Source organism: Dermochelys coriacea, chromosome 6 (genome assembly GCF_009764565.3).
Source record: "Dermochelys coriacea isolate rDerCor1 chromosome 6, rDerCor1.pri.v4, whole genome shotgun sequence".
Classification (NCBI taxonomy): domain Eukaryota; kingdom Metazoa; phylum Chordata; order Testudines; family Dermochelyidae; genus Dermochelys; species Dermochelys coriacea.
The window spans coordinates 8,855,157-8,872,624 of NC_050073.1; the positions used below are offsets into that span (position 1 = coordinate 8,855,157).

Consider the following 17,468-nt stretch of genomic DNA (forward strand, 5'->3'; position numbering starts at 1 on the left):
GCCTCTCTGCCCAGGCCTAAGATCACTTCTAAAGATGAGGGATGGAGAGTTAATTCTGTAGGCCAATATCTGAATTGGCCTTCTCTGATGAGACTGCTAGGGTTGGGGGCCTGTTAGACCACAACTACACTATGTAATTTACCATGTGTTGTGGCACTGTTATGATGTACTAGCGCCCTTGTGATACCATAGCTTGACTGTGCACATGAGAAAAAACAGTTTGACTGTTGTTAGACCATGCTCAAGCCATGTAAACTGTCCATAACAGCGGTTCTTAAACTGTGGGTTGGGACCCCAAAGTGGGTTGCAACCCCATTTTAATGGGGTCGCCAGTGCTGCCTTAAATTTTTTGGGCCGAAGCCAAAGTTTGAGCCCCATTGCCCAGGGCTGAAGTGAAAGTCCGAGGGCTTCTGCCCTGGGTAACAGAGCTCAGGTTACAGGCCCCCTGAGTTTCAGCTTTGGCCCCCCCACCTGGGCCAGTGGAGCTCAGGCTTTGGCCCATCCAGGGTGGCGGGGCTTGGGCGGGCTTAGGCTTTGTCCTCCCTTCTGGTGTCATGTAGTAATTTTTGTTGTCAGAAGGGGGTCGTGGTGCAAGGAAGTTTGAGAATTCCTGGTCTATAATAAACTTTAAGTTACTGGTGGTAGCACTGGCGGAAGTGTTAGTATAAACAGGGCATTGGCACTTTAACCACTGTGTTGTCTGATCTTGCTCATAATGGGTAGATATGACTTGGTGGTGAAAACACCAGTTGCTACTTGAGCTTTTTTTTTATGCTATCACTCCTATTACTACCAACCATGGGAGATTTCCCTAAACAGCCTAGGAAAGACAAGGCCATAAAAATCAGGCTCTTTGACTTAGTTATAATACAGCATTATCTTGTCCATATAGAAAAGATCAAACAATATTATATCAGAGCACCTCCATGTGATAATAGTGCTACAATGAGGCAAATTCTGAGCTGAGGAATCTGTCCACACTGGTCACTCTTAGGGTGAGCAGATAACAAGTGTAAAAAGTCGGGACAGTGGGTAGGGGGTAATAGGTACCTATATAAGAGAGAGCCTCCAGAATTGGGACTCTCCCTATAAAATCAGGACATCTGGTCACCCTAGTCATGCTACCTGCAAGTATGTTGAACTACTGTTAGAAGAGTTTCTGCGCATTTTCCCTGACAAACATCCATGTAGATTTGTTGTTGTTGAAGGGTAGTGGGGGAGCTGCAGAGAACCACATTACAAACTATCAAGAGGAGGAGTCTACAGCATGATTTAGGAGACATGCTTCTCAGAGACACACATTTGATTCTCTAAGAAAACCATGCTACAACCCTGCTGCCACTATGTTTAAGTATACGTTTGAAGCCAGCATGATTCTGATGCCAAAGTCGAATGGCTTACTGATGACTCTAATGTGGAGGCATCTTCCTGAACTGAGAATACGAACTCACTTCACATAGATCAGAAAATGGTAATGACTCCAAATTACTAGTCACCTGGAGCCAAGCTAGAACCCCAAGGAGTTAATGGAGAAAGGAGAACATAAGAATGGCCACGCTGGGTCAGACCAATGGTCCCTTTATCCTTCTAAATGACAGTGGCCAGTGCAGCTGCTTCAGAAGGAATGAACAGAGCAGAGCAATTTCAAGTGATCCATCCTCTGTCATCCAGTTCCAGCTTCTGGAAGTTGGAGGTTTATGGATACTCGGAGAATGGGATTGCATCCCTGGCCATCTTGACTAATAGCCATCAATGGACCTAGCCTCTATGAACTTTTCTAATTCTTTTCTGAGCCCAGTTATACTTCTTTCCTTCACAACATCCCCTTGCAATGAGTTCCAGAGGTTGACCGTGCATTGTGAGAAGAAATACTTCCTTTTGTTTTGAACCTGCTGCCTATTAATTTCATCAGGTGACCCCTAGTTTTTGTTTTATGAAGGAGTAAATATTAGCTTTCTCCACACCATGATTTTATCGACCATGAGTATATCCCCACTTTGTTGTCTCTTTTCTAAGATGAGCTGTGCTAGTCTTTTTAATGTCTCCTCGTGTGGAAGCTAATAATTGTTGTTGCCCTTCTCTGTACTTTTTTTCCAGTTCTAATACAGTTTTTTGAGATGCAGTGACTAGAACTGCATGCAGTATTTAAGGTGTGGGCATACCATGGATTTATATAGTGGCATTATGATATCATCTATTTTATTACGTATCCCTTTTGTAATAGTTCCTAATGTGTTAACTTTTTTGATTGCTGCTGCATATTGAGTGGGTGTTTTCAGAAAACTATCCGTGATGACTCCAAGATCTTTCTAAAGTAATAACAGTTAATTTATACCCCATCATTTTGCATGTATAGTTGGGATTGTTTTCCAACGTTCATTACTTTGCATTTATCAGCATTGAATTTCACTTCCCATTTTGTTGCCCAGTTGCCCAGTTCAATGAGATCCCTTTGTAACTCTTTTCAGGAGTTAGCCCATTGCTCTTCTGTGGCCTCTGTACATTTTATTGCACAATGTTACAGTCACTTACGAATGAAGAAATGAAGGCTTAAAGGAGAGTTTCTAATATGTGTGCAATCTTTCACTATTTCATTTTGGTTACTAAGGAGGAAGAGGAGGAAGACAGTAGCCCCGGAGTGTCCTTCTCACTCTCTTCAGAAGAGTCAGAGATGGAGCCTGAGGAAGAGAGGATCCGTTACAGCCAAAGATTGGTCAGTATTCACTTTTGCCCATCAAACTCTCACTGTTAGTCTCTTTATTTGCCTTTTGACCCCCAAAAAACTCCCTGGCTTTATAGTGGGAGCAGGCTCGTTACCACCCCATGTAGCAATGAGACTAGCATCTCCAGCTTATCCATTGAAACATATAACCACTTAGGTGGGCAGTCAATCAGATCATTTGAGGCCTCCAATTCACATCATACAAGTGTCTTATTGTGGGGGAACATTATAATCATGGTTGGTACCAGCCCAATACATGGCCTGGACGATTGGAAAAAGGCAAATATAGTGCCCATATTTTAAAAAGGGAAGAAAGAGAACCCGGGAAACTACCGCACAGTCAGCCTCCCTTCAGTCCCCAGGAAAATCATGGAGCAGGTCCTCAAGGAATCCATTTTGAAGCACTGGGAGGAGATGAATGCAATCAGGAACAGTCAACATGGATTCACGAAGGGCAAGTCATGCCTGACCAGCCTCATTGCCTTCTATGCTGAGATAACTGGCTCTGTGGATATGGGGAAAGTAGTGGATATATCTTGACTTTAGCAAAGCTTTTGATACGGTCTCCCACAATATTCTTGCCAGCAAGTTAAAAAAGTATGGATTGGATGAATGGACTATAAGGTGGTTAGAAGGCTGGCTAGATTGTCAGGCTCAACGGGTAGTGATCAATGGCTCGATGTCTAGTTGGCAGCCAGTATCAAGTGGAATTCCCCAGGGGTCGGTCCTGGGGCTGGTTTTGTTCAACATCTTTATTAATGATCTGGATGATGGGATGAATTGCACCCTCAACAAGTTCGTAGATGACACTAAGCTGCGGGGAGAGGTAGATATGCTGGAGGGTAAGGAGAGGGTGCAGAATGACCTAGACAAATTGGAGGATTGGGCCACAGGAGATCTGATGAAGTTCAACAACGACAAGTGCAGCGTCCTGCACTTAGGAAGGAAGAATCCCATGCACTGCTACAGGCTGGGGACTGACTGGCTAAGCAGCAGTTCTTCAGAAAAGGACCTGGGGATAACAGTGGACGAGAAGCCGGATGAGAGTCAGCAGTGTGCCCTTGTTGCCAAGAAGGCCAACAGCATATTGGGCTGTATAAGTAGGAGCATTGCCAGCAGATCGAGGCAAGTGATTATTCCCCTCTATTTGGCACTGATGAGGCCACACCTGGAGTATTGTGTCCAGTTTTGGTCCCTTCACTACAGAAGTGTTGTGGACAAATAGGAGAGAGTCCAGTGGAGGGCAACGAAAATAATTAGCGGGCTGGGGCACATGACTTGCATGGAGAGGCTGAGGGAACTGGGCTTGTTTAGTCTGCAGAAGAGAAGAGTGAGGGGGGATTTGATAGCAGCCTTCAACTACCTGAAAGGTAGGGTTTCAAAGAGGATGGAGTTAAGCTGTTCAGTGATTGCAGATGACAGAACAAGGAGCAATGGTCTCAGGTTGCAGTGGGAGAGGTCTAGGTTGGATATTAGGAAACACTATTTCACTAGGAACTTGTTGAAGCACTGGAATGGGCTCCCTAGGGAGGTGGTGGAATCTCCATCCTTGGAGGTTTTTAAAACCTGGCTTGACAAAGCCCTGGCTGGAATGATTTAGTTGGTGCTGGTCCCGCTTTGAGCAGCAGGTTGGACTAGATGACCTCCTGAGGTCTCTTCCAACCCTAATATTCTATGATTCTATGACTATTTAATCTTCAAAAATGGAAAAGTCACAGGTCAAAGAATATGCTTTCAGACATAGGGATAGCTCAGTGGTTTGAGCATTGGCCTGCTAAAGCCAGGCTTGTGAGTTCAATCCTTGAGGGGGCCATTTAGGGATCTGGGGCAAAAATTGGGGACTGGTCCTGCTTTGAGCCAGGAGTTGGACTAGATGACCTCTTGAGGTCCCTTCCAACCTTGATATTCTATGATAAGAAACTGGTATAGTTGTTACTTGTGACAAAACAGGCATCTCTTAGTATTTGGGGCAGATGGGGAGAGGAGGAGTTGGGATGCTGTGTACCTTAAACTGGGGTGGCTTTCTGTTGGCATTACATTGGCCCAGATCTGACTTGAGTATACTTTTTAACCTGAGACTGTCAACATTTAAAACACTATAGTAGCACTATAGAGCTTCATTGTAGGCACTGTACAACAACAGGAGGTGCTTCTCCTGTCGTTTAGTTATCCACCTCCTTGAGTCGACAGAAGAATTCTTCTGTCAATTTAGCACTGTCTACACCAGGCTTAGGTTGGCATAGTTACTGCTCTGAGAAACGCAGCTATGCCGGCGTACTTTTTCAGTGTAGACCAGCCCGAAGGAAATAGGCTTTACGCTGAAGTTAGTTTGAACTGGTTGTGTGTGTCTGTCTTATTTTAGTATTCGCACTCCAGAGGCCAGATCTACACTAGGAAAGTAGGTCACTATAACTACGTAGCTTAAGTGTGAAAACCCTTCACCCGTGAGCGACACAGATAAATTGACCCAACTCCCAATATAGAGAGTGCTAAATTGATGGGAGAATTCTCCCATCAGCATAGCTCCCAGCTCCTGTGCAGGTGGAGTACCTACACTGATAGGAGAATCCCTTCCATTGGTGTAGGTAGCATCTTCTCTGTAGTGCCACAGCAGCGCAGCTGCAGCAATGCATCTGCACTACTGCAGCATTTTAAGTTTAGACCTTCCCTTAGAGAGTCTGAGATTTTATTAATGGTGTCTGTGTCTGGGACAGCGTTCCCATTAAGAGAGAAGAAGAAAAGCTGGTGTTTTTTCATTCCCACTTCTTGGAGAAGTTGTGCTAAGCTGCATGGTCAGCTTGGTCTTTTTGCCCTAACCCTCAAGCTTGTGACTGCTGCAATTAAATCTTTATCCTTTAACTCTTCAAAATAAAATCAGTTGGCATGAAGTCTAGTGAAGTGGTGCACTGGTCTCTAGGATTAGGTTTCCCGGAGAGGTCACTTTCCTTGTCATCTAGTCAATCGCTACTTCTGTGCCTTAACTGCCTGCAGAGAGCATGCTGGAGAGTTGTAACTAGTGTTCACCTTGTAAGGGTGAGGTAGCAATTGTATTCTGTAGGGTAATTGGTTTCACTCCCACTAAAGAATTTGTTCCTTAGAGGAAGGAGAAGTTAGTAGGGCCATGTTTCATCTTGACTTAATGATAAAGCTCTAGTTTGAGAACTGTGTATGGCAGGGGATAGTGTCTGTTGCATCTTAAATGTTGTGGATATAATCTTCAGGCTAAACATCTGGTGCAGAAAACATCTTCGTGAAAGACACAAATTCTTCATACTTCCAGCCCCTTGTGACTTCTGTGGGAAACTCTGAAGTAACTCCTACAGGTTGTATAGTTAAGTCGCGTTTGCCAGCCATGCCTGTTAAAAATGGCTGTAGTCATCAAACTTAAAATTACCAAGAACTTTGGGTTCTTTTATCTATATCTGTAGTAGTGTTGGTGATTTATCGCCAATATGAGCTGAATAAATAGCAGTGTTGAACTAAGTTCAGACCACAGGAGAAGGAGCATGGTTGGGGATTAGAGCAGAGGACAGAGACCTAGATTGGTTCTCTACCTGGTTTTGTAGGTCTTCCTGTGGTCTTGGGTAAGTAAGTGTAGCAGTAAACCTCAGTGAAAGTTTTGCCAGAAAAATCACACCCACAACTAACATAGCTAGGTGAGTAAAAACCCTAGTGTAGATGCAGCTATAACATCAAAATGGCTTATTCTGATAGCGTTAACTGATGTAAACAAAGAGTTATTTTGCCAGCATGAGCTTTCTCCACTGGAGGGGGTGGCTTGTATAGCTCTACTGGTATATCTGTACTGGCAAACCCTTTGTCTCATAGGGAGATCTGTCACATGGGGATCATGACGTTTAATTTATTAATGTTTTGTAAATGTCTGCTGCTTTCTTCTCTGTATTGACTTCGAATTTATCATGCAACCACTTTATATGGACTTCACTGCCATCCCCTTCCTAATCTCCTCTGCTAAAAGTGATCAATGGTTGAAGATCTGTTGGGGTTAACTCTGAAGTACCAGCATTAACTATTTAACATCTTGTTGAGATGAATGGGATGGAAAAGTAATTCTCCTAGCCCAGGGGTTCTCAAACTGGGAGTTGCAACCTTTCAGGGGCTCCTGAGGTGTCAGCCCCCTGCATGCCAGGGCTTTTGCTGTGAGCCATGTGCGGAGCTGACAGTCTAAGCCCTTCAGAGCTGGGTGGCCGGAGAGCGGCAGCTGCTGGCCACACACCCAGCTCTAACGGCAGCGCTGCCCAGCAGTAAAGGTAGCATGGTATGAAGGGGAGGAGGAGTCACTTTTTTGGGCCAGTCATCACAGCCTGAAATATTTTCAAAGGGGGTCTGAGCAAAAAAAAGTTTGAGAGCCTCTGTCCTAGGTAATGCGTTGGGCTGTAGCAGAGTCAAGAAGACTGCACTTCATCAGTTTACATTCTGGTTTTATCTGTAAAGTTATCATGGCTGCAAAGAAGGCTAGAAACTCTTCTAAATGCAAGCTTTGAGTCTGAGGAGTCAAAGAGCATGTCTGCTACAGGGACATAGTTGTAGTGCTGGAGCACCATAGTGCAAATGCTTCCTACGTTGATGTAAGGGGTTTTTCCATTGCTGTAGTTAATCCACTTCTCCGGGAATCAGTACCTAGATCGATGGAAGAACGCTTCTTTAATCTAGCTGTGTATATAGTGTGGGTAGGTTGACTTAACTACATCACAGGGCACACAATTTTTCACAGTCCTGAGTGGTGCGGGTAGGTCAACATAACTACATTGCACAGGACACACAATTTTTCACAACCCTGAGCGGTGTAGGTAAGTCCCTCTAGTTTTTAGGTGTAGACCAGGCCTAAATGTATTTGAGTGAGCAGCATGACACCAATTGGACATCAAGTCTATGGGTTAGGCATTTGACCACTTTGGAGACTGAACTTCCCACTTAGCGCCTGCAGGGCTATGCTGGCAGGAATGATAGTGTGAGTAGGAAGCATGAACTGCAGATGTTTAGGCTCTACCTATGAAGAATGAACTGAGAAATTCATTCTCCTGGGGCTGTCAATCCAATACTTTTCACACTCAAAGACACCACTTAATTCCGTTTTCATGCAGACATGTACAGATGGACATTGTAGGGAATACAAGAGTTAAGGCTTTCCGGTTAGTCATCTGGCCATTTTGAAGAGTCTGATTTGTCATACTGCATCAGAATACTGGTCCAGCTAGTTGAGGATCATATCTTCAACAGCAACCAGTATCTGATGCTTCAGACAGAAATTAAAACCCTTTCCATATTGCACTTGGCCACTTGTAGAGTGCTGTACAAGAGGAAGATTCCTCTATGACCATCTTATTGGCTGAAACGTGATACTTTATTACTCTTTCATCACTATCTGAGTTCACAGAGCCACAAATGTGTTTAGTTATCATGTTGTGCCCTCCCAGTGTTGTATTTGTCTCCGTGGTCCCTTCTAGTAGTGAGTTCTACAGTCTATCCTGGAGAGAAATGGGTCTGTAGTTTGAAAAGTTACTGCCCCTTACTCTTGTATTATGGAGCCAAGGTATTGTTAGTTCTGGAGATTCTTTTCCTGTCAGTGGAGCATCATTGGTTTCAGTGCACAAGAGCAAAATAATCCCAGCTTCCCAGATCAGTTTGGGTGGATTCAACCAGACTTTTAAAGAGTATTGGTATAAAAAAGAATTTCCGTTCTGGCTAATGATTTATAGCAGTGAAAAGAGAATTCAGTCTTCAAGGCCTACTCAAACCTTGTCTTCTCTGATGTCAGTAAGAGCATGGGATGATAATTGTGAGTAGTTTTAATAGCGTAAAAATGTTCCACTGGAAAAACAAGCATTGCCTTTCGTATACTGTCAGTTGCCAAATAGTCATTGGTGGGAGCTATATGCAGTTGGCACTAGAGGGGTGGATTAGAACCAATGTGTGAAAGACTCCATATTTTTAATCCCTTCAGAAATCTAGGGACACCATGGGGGTGGGTGGTGGTGGTGAATATTTGAATCACAGGAATAAGAAATCTCACCTTCTCCGTTACTCAGTGGAACTTAAAGCATTATCCATATACACACGAATTAAGACTTGCAAGACCCTTGGGAGAGAAATTAGGGATTGTTTCACTCACCACTGAAATTGTTCCACAACTGTTCAGTAATGTAGTTTAAATTAGGAAATAAAGAGCAATAACATTGTATCTAATCAAAGCAGTTTGACTAGAATGTAGAGCAATAAAGTGTCATTACCTTAACTGGAAATTCTGCAGGCCACTGGGTCTTTTATGTTGTCAAATCATCAAGGCAAAGGGTCTTTGTCTCAGACTATCTCTTTGTGTTTGTACATAGTCAGACACGATGGGTGCTTTGATTGCTGATTGGGGCCTCTGGGTCCTACGGCAATACTTAATCTGAAAGGCTGCGTCTCCGTTTGTACATTGCACACATCCCATGATGGCTGTTTTGTCATAGTAGAAAATGCCTCCTATTGAATCGCCGATGCTGCTTTCCACCAACTCTCCTCCCCCTGACCCTAGGTGTTCTTGGAGGTCTCCCATTTAAGTACTGGTTTGGCCTGACCTCTGACTAGATCCATGTGTGAAATCTGCAGATGCTCTGTATGAGAGAAACTGTCCCCACCAGCACAAAGTGAGAGCTCTTCCATACTAATCGTGAACCGGCTTAGACATGTTTGATGTCCGCAGTATCCCCCCCAGGCACTAGTTCAGATATGCTTTACAGTGTGTGGAGTCATAGGATAAGGGAAGGTGCTCAACCACAGTTCCTGACACTGACCTCCATTATGCTGTACAAAGGATCACTGTCTGTGTTTTGGGGAAGCACTCAAGGCAGGGATGAGAGACCGACTTTTCTTTAGGAAAAATGCCCTTTGCAGCAGAGTAAAACAAGTACAGTATGTTTTATACTTCCTGTTTTTGAGTAGCAGTGGCTAGACTATTGTAACCTGAGTTACAATGCTATGCTGGGAGTTAGGAACAGGAAAAAGGGCAAAATCAGTGCACCCCAAAGCACTGCGGTGGGGATGGGGGGGAGTAACAGAAATGGAAGAGTGGGCACATCCCCATCCTCTACAGCAGGGGTTCTCAACCTTTCTTTCTGAGGCCCCTCAAACAAAAACTCCACAGCTCACCTGTGCCACAATAACTGGTTTTCTGCATATAAAAGCCAGAGCTGGTATTAGGGGGTAGCAAGCAGGGCAACTGCCCAGGGCCCCATACCATAGGGGGCACTGCAAAGCTAAGCTGCTCAGGCTTCCACTTCAGGTGGTGGGGATCAGGGCCCCAGGCTTCAGCCCCATGCATTGGGACTTAGGCTTTCTGCCCTGGGCCCAGAAAATCTTACACTGAAATCTGCTTGTGGCCCCTCAAGGGGTCCCAGACCCGTGGTTGAGAACCACTGCTCTACAGCAATCATAGATATAGGGAGTTAAGATTGGGCAGGGTCTTCCACTCTGTCATCTGCCACCTCTAAATTGATCATACCTAGGCTAGCATCAAAATATAAGCCCCAGTGGTAGGAAGCCAAGTAGCTTTTGGCTTCCTAGCAGTGGGGGATGTTGGGGTGATCATCAGAATGATTTCTCTGGCTTCTGTTGGCCTTAGGGTCTCTTGTATTGGCCTGTACCAAGTAGTAATAGCTAGCAATTGACTTTAGATCTCAAAGTGCTTTACAAAAGAGATCAGTGTCATGTGTAGTAGCACATCTAGTCCTGATCCCAGTTATTCAAGTGCTTACAACTATGGCTGCTTGGGGTGGCAGGGTGGGGGTGGGAGGTGGGAGGTGGCTTGGATTGCCAAATGCATGCAGCTGTGGATGTTTGGGGGGGGGGCGAGAGGTGCCAAATATACTTGCATGTGAATCTGGAGGGGTTACATTCACCCCATATTCATATTCTAGGACTGTCTCCCTCCCAGTTTTGGAACAGATGCTCTGTGAGCACCTACCTTGACAGGCTATACTTTGTTAAATCACCTAAGAGGACCAACCAAAGTGGTTCTCAAGCACATTAGGTGAAACCTTGTGTGGCTGAATGCTCTTCAGCTGTAATGTGATCATAGCTGCTAAACACACCTTACTTTCCTAGTCTAGACAGGACTTGTGAGACTAATTACTTCAACCAACTCACTCCTCCCCTTGGCCTCAAAAAATGGGTGTCAGGCTCACTTCGCTAACAATGTGTGAGTAGAAAACTATCTTGTCTTGTAAAGACTCTACTCATATTTAGCCCCAAACTTGGTTTATGGACATATTTTTAATGGAACCTAATTTCAGTAGAAATGATTACTTGGAATGCTCTGAAATGTCAGTGGAACAGTTACAGTATGTTTAAAAAAGCACTTCCCTGCAGCATTTGCATCCTAAACATTGCAGCCTTGTGCTAGCCCATGACAGAATCTGAAGAAAAAAGACTAAAATTTGACTGTTGTGTTCATTTTCTCTCTGAGATGTGCAGGAGATAATGCTTTAAACAAACATTTAAAAGGCTGATTTGCTCTTTACTATTTAACACAGCTGTTTTTAAAAACTGACTGTCCCTTTAACATGATTTGTAAGCTGCAGTGCTGACTGAGCTGAAGAGACGCAGATGAGCACTTTCAGTTGCCTGTCAGATACTAAACAAAGTTTGCAAGTAGCATCAGTGTTTCCTCTTAATGAGCTCGAACAGGTTTTACGGGGTTATCCCTGCTGGAGGTTGTACTAACTCCTTAGGATACCTGTTCCTCCCCACTGGCTTTTTATTGTTCACTAATCCTTATTTGTTAGTCCCAGCTCTGGGTCTGCAGTTCAGCAGGTAGTCCTTTGGGACAGATACTTCGTGTGATGGGGCAGTGGCACTGTGTTTAGAGGAAAAACAAAAGCTCTTACCTCAGTCTGAATTAGGTCATTGTCTGTGCAAACATTTGGGGCAATTGCTCCCTGCCATTGGGGAAAGCTGTTAGCACTCCTGATGCACAGACCAGATTTGCTGATCCTAGGGAAGGAGAGGACAAGGATGAGCTTAGTGGAGGGCTTTAAATGGCTAGTATGAACTCTGAAAGTTAATTCAATGGCCATTGTTGACCTTTCAGTTCATTGGCTTTCAGAATTATGCAGTCATTGTTTTGTTTGGATTTGTAGTTAAATCCTATGATCATATGAAAATGCCCAGAGATACTCATCACCGTGAAAGAGAAGGAAGTTAAGGATCTGAGAGACCTGCCATAATCAGTATTGTATATGTGCAATATTGAGCTCTGCTCTTATTTGTGGTCTCTAGTATATTAATACAGCACTATTAGCCAGTTCTCCCTTCTAGCAGTATAAGAAATTCCATAGTAGGTCAGATCTTTGGTCTAGCTAATGTATTTAACATGTTTATTATGGTAGTGCCTACGGGCAACTCAGTGTAGGGACCCATTGTGCTAGGTATTATGCATAGAAAGTAGCAGATGGCCCCTGCACTGAAGAGCTTACAATCTAAATAGATGATGGGAGAAGGGGTACAACACACAAGCAGAGCATGCAATGTAATGACAGCAAATGACAGGTTTTTTCCATGATTATTTTGGGGGTGGGTTTAACTAGAAGGGGGATCATTTCTGTGGATATGAGGTTTGGTTAAAGATGTGCCCAAAAAACTAACTCTGGGGTTAAAGAAAACAAAAAGGGCAGAGGGGGACAGGGCAGGAGAGAAGAAAAGAGGACACTGGAGGTGAAGCTGAGGGGAAGAGACTGAGGGAGCAGGAGTGGAAAGGTTGGAGCAAACAGCCAATCAGCACAGGGTAGAGAAAGTCCAGTCAAAACTGTAGACAGTTCTCTGAAAGTCCAAAGGTCGCTGCTTTGGCTGCTTCTGCCCCTGCTGGCTGGAGTCTCTCCAGCCTCTGATATTTACCCATTCTCAATACTTCAGAGAAGCAAGATGGGAATAGGAGACAGGCATCCTAATGCTAAATAGGTTTGAGGGAGAATGAGTTCAAATTGATCAAGAGAATCAGCTGGAGTCAAAAGGTGATGCACATAATGAACAAATGTGGACTGTTGTCGGCCTTTGTGGGGAGCATTCAGAGAATGGCACAAGTATTTGGAAATGGGATATGGAACTTTTTTCTCATGTCTTTCAGTTCCAATATGGCCCAACTTGGTAGTGTCTGAAAGTGGTTACCTCCCACAACTGTTCAATGGTCTGAGACATGAGTCAGTCTTAGTCCAGTTCCTAGTGAAGTAATAGTTATATTGAGAGGAAAGATGGCTGGTTAAGGCACTGGTCTGCAACATTGGAGATCTAGTTCTGTTGATAACTTCTGCCAGAGACCTCTTGTTTGACTATAGGCAAGTTACTGAATTTCTTTGTACCTCAATCTTACCATCTGGAAAATGGGAATACTAATGGATTTGTCCTAAACACCTCTATATGAGGCACTCGCACAATGAGTGTGTCTATAAATGAAACCTAAAACTACCGCCACAATTGGGTTCCATCTCAGCAGAGATGCCAAGATCTAGATCGTCCTTAGGAACTGAGAGCACCCTTCACCCTAGACGTGCTCTGGCTGATTCAGGGTAGAGGTGTAGTTGCTGGGTGGCATGTGTTCACTCATAAGCATGCTTTGATGCTTCCAAGTTTGTATTTGTTCTGTTGATGGAGGTTCCCAGTCTCTCACCTTGCTGTGGTGGGAAACCTCAACACTCTGCTCAGGCTGACACCTCTTGTGGAAGCCAATGGGGGAAACACTTAAGCCATGTCTACATTAAGGCAATTCACATGCTGTAATCAAATGAGGGTTTACTCTGGTATGGCTTAATCCAGGGCATACAGAAGGGGAAAAGGTAGGCTCATAGAAATTCCTTTAGGTTGGTATCTACTCCAGATCTACCTTTTAGCTCTATACCTGCAACTGTGAACAAGGAGACCTTTGAAAACAGTGGTGGAAAAGGGAGAGACTCCATAGCAGCCCACAGGCTACCAGCACACATTGCTCATAGCACTTTTGTCAATATTTTAGATGGTTCTGAGAAACCTGAATGAAACCTAGCATGTGACTTGATCATCAAGGAGAGAGGGAGTAATGTGTATAGGCAGCAGGAAAAGATTGAGTCCACTTGATTGGATTTCTCTCGCCTTCAGCTCTGAAGACCTCTCTTAGAGAGGACTATACCTGTTCAAATTTTGTGCAGATGCTCCCTAAAAGAGAACTGAATAAGGGCAGTGTTGGTGCCTTTATGCTCTGCTTGTCTCTATTGCTGTAGCAACAGTACTTGCAGTAAACAGTGTTGAGCTCTCTATGCAGGGACTCTGAATCTCGGTGGAGACACCAGGAGCTTAACTAAAACAAACTGGATTGAAGTACGGAGTTGTGAAATGTGCAACAGGTTACAGTATGGTAGTAAATAATGGGTGTTGATCCTCCTTCACTCAGTTCTGTCAGACACAGGTTCTTTAAACTGAATAGAAGTTTTACGGAGAGGTGTCTTTCTTTGTTTCACATCTGCACAAGTTGTGCACCGGGAAGGATTCTGCATCCTTCAGGCTGCCTCTTCACTGCCAAAATAGGTAGATATCATGTTGTTAAAAAACAAACGTGTTAGCTATCCCACTATAAAATACTAATGGAGACGAGATGCAGGCAGGTTTTACTGTGACATAGTTAAGCAAGGTCAGTACTAACACTTCACCCAGCTGTATCACAATAAAAACTATCTGTGTCTTATCTCCACTAGGATTTTGCAGCAGGGTAGCTTACACCCTTTTTTGGTGGTGAAGAGACAGCCAAAAGGGGTATGTCTACACTGCAATTAAACACCTACAATTAAACACCTGCAGCTGGCCCAGATCAGCTGACTTGGGCTCTTGAGGCTGTAAAACTTCAGTGTAGATGTCTAGGCTTGGGCTTGAGCCTGGGCTCTGGGGCCCCTTGAGAGGGGAGGGGGATCCCAGGGCTTGGGCTCAAGCCTAAGCATCTACACTGCAGTATTACAGCCCCATAGCCCAAGTTCCATGAGCCTGAGTCAGCTGACATGGGCCAGCCACAGGATGGATGTGCTTCTGGGAGTCAGGTATAGAAGCTAGCACTAGAAGGTTTTAGTAGCTGTGAGTGGAGAGGAGAGGGCTGAGAAGTGTGTAGCTTGTGTATTTAACTACCATAACTTCTCTATCATGTTTCATCTGAGTGTTTCCAAGTGCTTTGTAAATGCTCACTAATCTGCTTAATACCTTGTGAAGTAACAAAGGGATGTATATTGAATGCTTCACCTAAAGATAAAATGCAGCTACTTCTGGAATGGAACATGACAGCTACATGCTAACACTGCGCATAAGGCAATGAGAGTGAGATTCTCATTCCACGTGGGGGGAATATGAAGGGCTCCAACTGGCCATATTCATGCAATTTGAATTTGAAAAGGACACTGAAGTTAGTTCCCCTACTTCAGTTAAAAAGCACCATGGATGGGCCCTTGAAGCAAAAGTGGTAAGGGCCTTGGGATGTCTTGTTTCATGGATGGCATTGATTTGGAGGTAATGGCAACCCAAATTTTCCCATGCTGTTGACATCTTTCCACAAATACTGTCCTGGTCCAGCCTTGTCTAGATTGTGAGATTTGCGAGCATTGCAACTTAAAATTATCAAGGTGTCATGAGAGAGGACAGGCAGAGTAATTTAAGCTTACACATTTTTACTTACCTTCTGGTTTATTTGGAGAAGTCTGTCCACTCTTAAGGTGCTTTGTCACCAGTATAGAATAAGAGCCAACATGCTATTGGTTAGGTCTAGTGGGTAATGTGGACTCTTGGACTCTTTCTGGTTGGGGTGTGATGGCATGAAATGGATTGTGTTCCATCTACTACAGAAGAATGAAGAAGACTGAATCAAAGCGACGCCTTTAACATACACAGAGCAATCAGAAGGATACTATATCCAAAACTTATACCACAGAGACTGAGGCTTTATCTACACTAGCACTTTTGTCGGCAAAACTTTTGTCAGTTGGGGGTGTTGTTTTTCTGTAGTACAGACTTAGGGGAGGGATAGCTCAGTGGTTTGAGCATTGGCCTGCTAAACCCAGGGTTATGAGTTCAATCCTTGAGGGGGCCATTTAGGGATCTGGGGATCTGCTTTGAGCAGGGGGTTGGGCTAGAGGACCTTCTGAGGTGCCTTCCAACCCTGATATTCTATGATTCATAGCCTTAGGCTTTGTCTACACTGCGCCTTGTAGCGGCACGGCTGTACAACTACAGCGGCGGTAGCTTTGTTAGTAGGTGAGCACGCCTGCCAACAAAGCGCTGTTCGCACTGGCGCTTTTCGTCAGCAAAACTTTTGTTGCTTGGGGGGTGCGTGTGGGTTTGTTTTCTTTTTTCACACCATTGAATGCCAAAAGTTTTGTTGTTCAGCTTCCATTGTAGACAAAGCCTCAGTGAGTCCTCGTCTAGCTCTGATAGCCTCCATGCTGAATTTCTGTCTCAACTCCAGTATGCTGTCACTCGTTGTTTGGCAGTCTGGTTTCTCAGCCCTTGTTTGGTAGCGCTGCCAATTTAATATTTAACTACTATGGTAGGCTGAGGCATATTGGTGGGGTATTATGGAATAAGGTTTTGTTACCTGTCCTATTACTAGAGGATATCATCTCCAGGGAAGTCTTTCATGGTTCACTTAAACTTAAGCTGTCAAATGTAAGCAAAAGCAAAAAAAAAACTTCACAGTAAAGGGAGCAGGTTTTAGTGAGTGAGTGACTGTTCTTCTCATTTCCATAGGCAGAATGTTGTTTTTGAAGTGAAAAGCCAATCAGAAACTGGGCAACATTATGGAAGAGTGTGTAAAGTACAATGTAACCAACAGCTTGTGCAGAGGATGGCACTGCCACGTTCCTTGTTGGGAACAGCATTCCTGTATCCGGGGCAGCTGCCAAGAATCTGTCTTTGACCTGGCCAAACTCATCATGGGTCCTAGAGTTAAACAGTGTTGCCCATCAGTACACATTGTGTAAACAGCTGCTAAAGTCTTCTTCAGCCTGTGGGTGTTGAAGAGCCTGACTGTATGCCCCTCCCACTGAATTGTCTAGCTCCTCCTTGGCACTATCAACTATCAGTCGCCCAGAAGACATACAAACCACACGCTCTCCTTCCCACTTGCTCTGAACCTGTGCCAGCCCTGCTTGTGATAGGAATCCATCCTGGAACTTTAAACACTGGAAGGTCTCCAGGTTCTGACTAGATTCCTGCAAAATCATGAGCCTGGTACTTGAGGCTATCCTATTCTGGATAAACACCTAATATATGAAATGCTAGTTAGCTTGTATAGGGCTTTGAAAGCATAAAGCAATAAGTAGTAATATTAGACCTTGGGGGAAAAAATCTACTGGATTAGTTCAAGGTTTCTTCATGTGAAACCAGCCAGTGTCAGGGTTAGTTTAATACGGCTTTCTCTCCAGAAACCCTTCTTTGGAGGATGGGTTGTGCTACTAAAATTAGCCACCTGTCTCTCCCAGTGTCAGGCTGCACTCCAGATTAAGGTCAGCATTCAGATCTATGCAGTAGTTGGCAGAGTGTATCTAGGGTCACTTGTATGGAGGGTTGCATGATTTATTATGCTAAGGTTTGAAACTTCAAGTTCGACAGTAGATAACACAACACTGCTGTATTAATAAATTCCCTCAAGGGTCCAGCAGTTTTGGTTGAGCCAAATTGCCACAGGGAATCAGGATATTATTAACCTTACAACACAAAATTCAGCTGTGTAAGGTCCTTCACG

General features: G+C 44.2%; 1 protein-coding gene across 7 annotated transcripts in view; it reads left to right on the forward strand.

Moving 5' to 3' along the window:
• KDM2A (lysine demethylase 2A) overlaps positions 1 to 17,468 on the forward strand; it is an 85,370-nt gene that overhangs the window by 1,747 nt on the left and 66,155 nt on the right. For all 7 annotated transcript variants that reach the window (XM_043516858.1, XM_043516859.1, XM_043516856.1 and 4 more), the window contains exon 3: positions 2,609 to 2,713. In XM_043516858.1, the coding sequence (XP_043372793.1) occupies positions 2,672 to 2,713 (42 nt within the window). In that variant the 5' untranslated portion in view covers positions 2,609 to 2,671. The remainder of the gene's footprint in view (positions 1 to 2,608; positions 2,714 to 17,468) is intronic.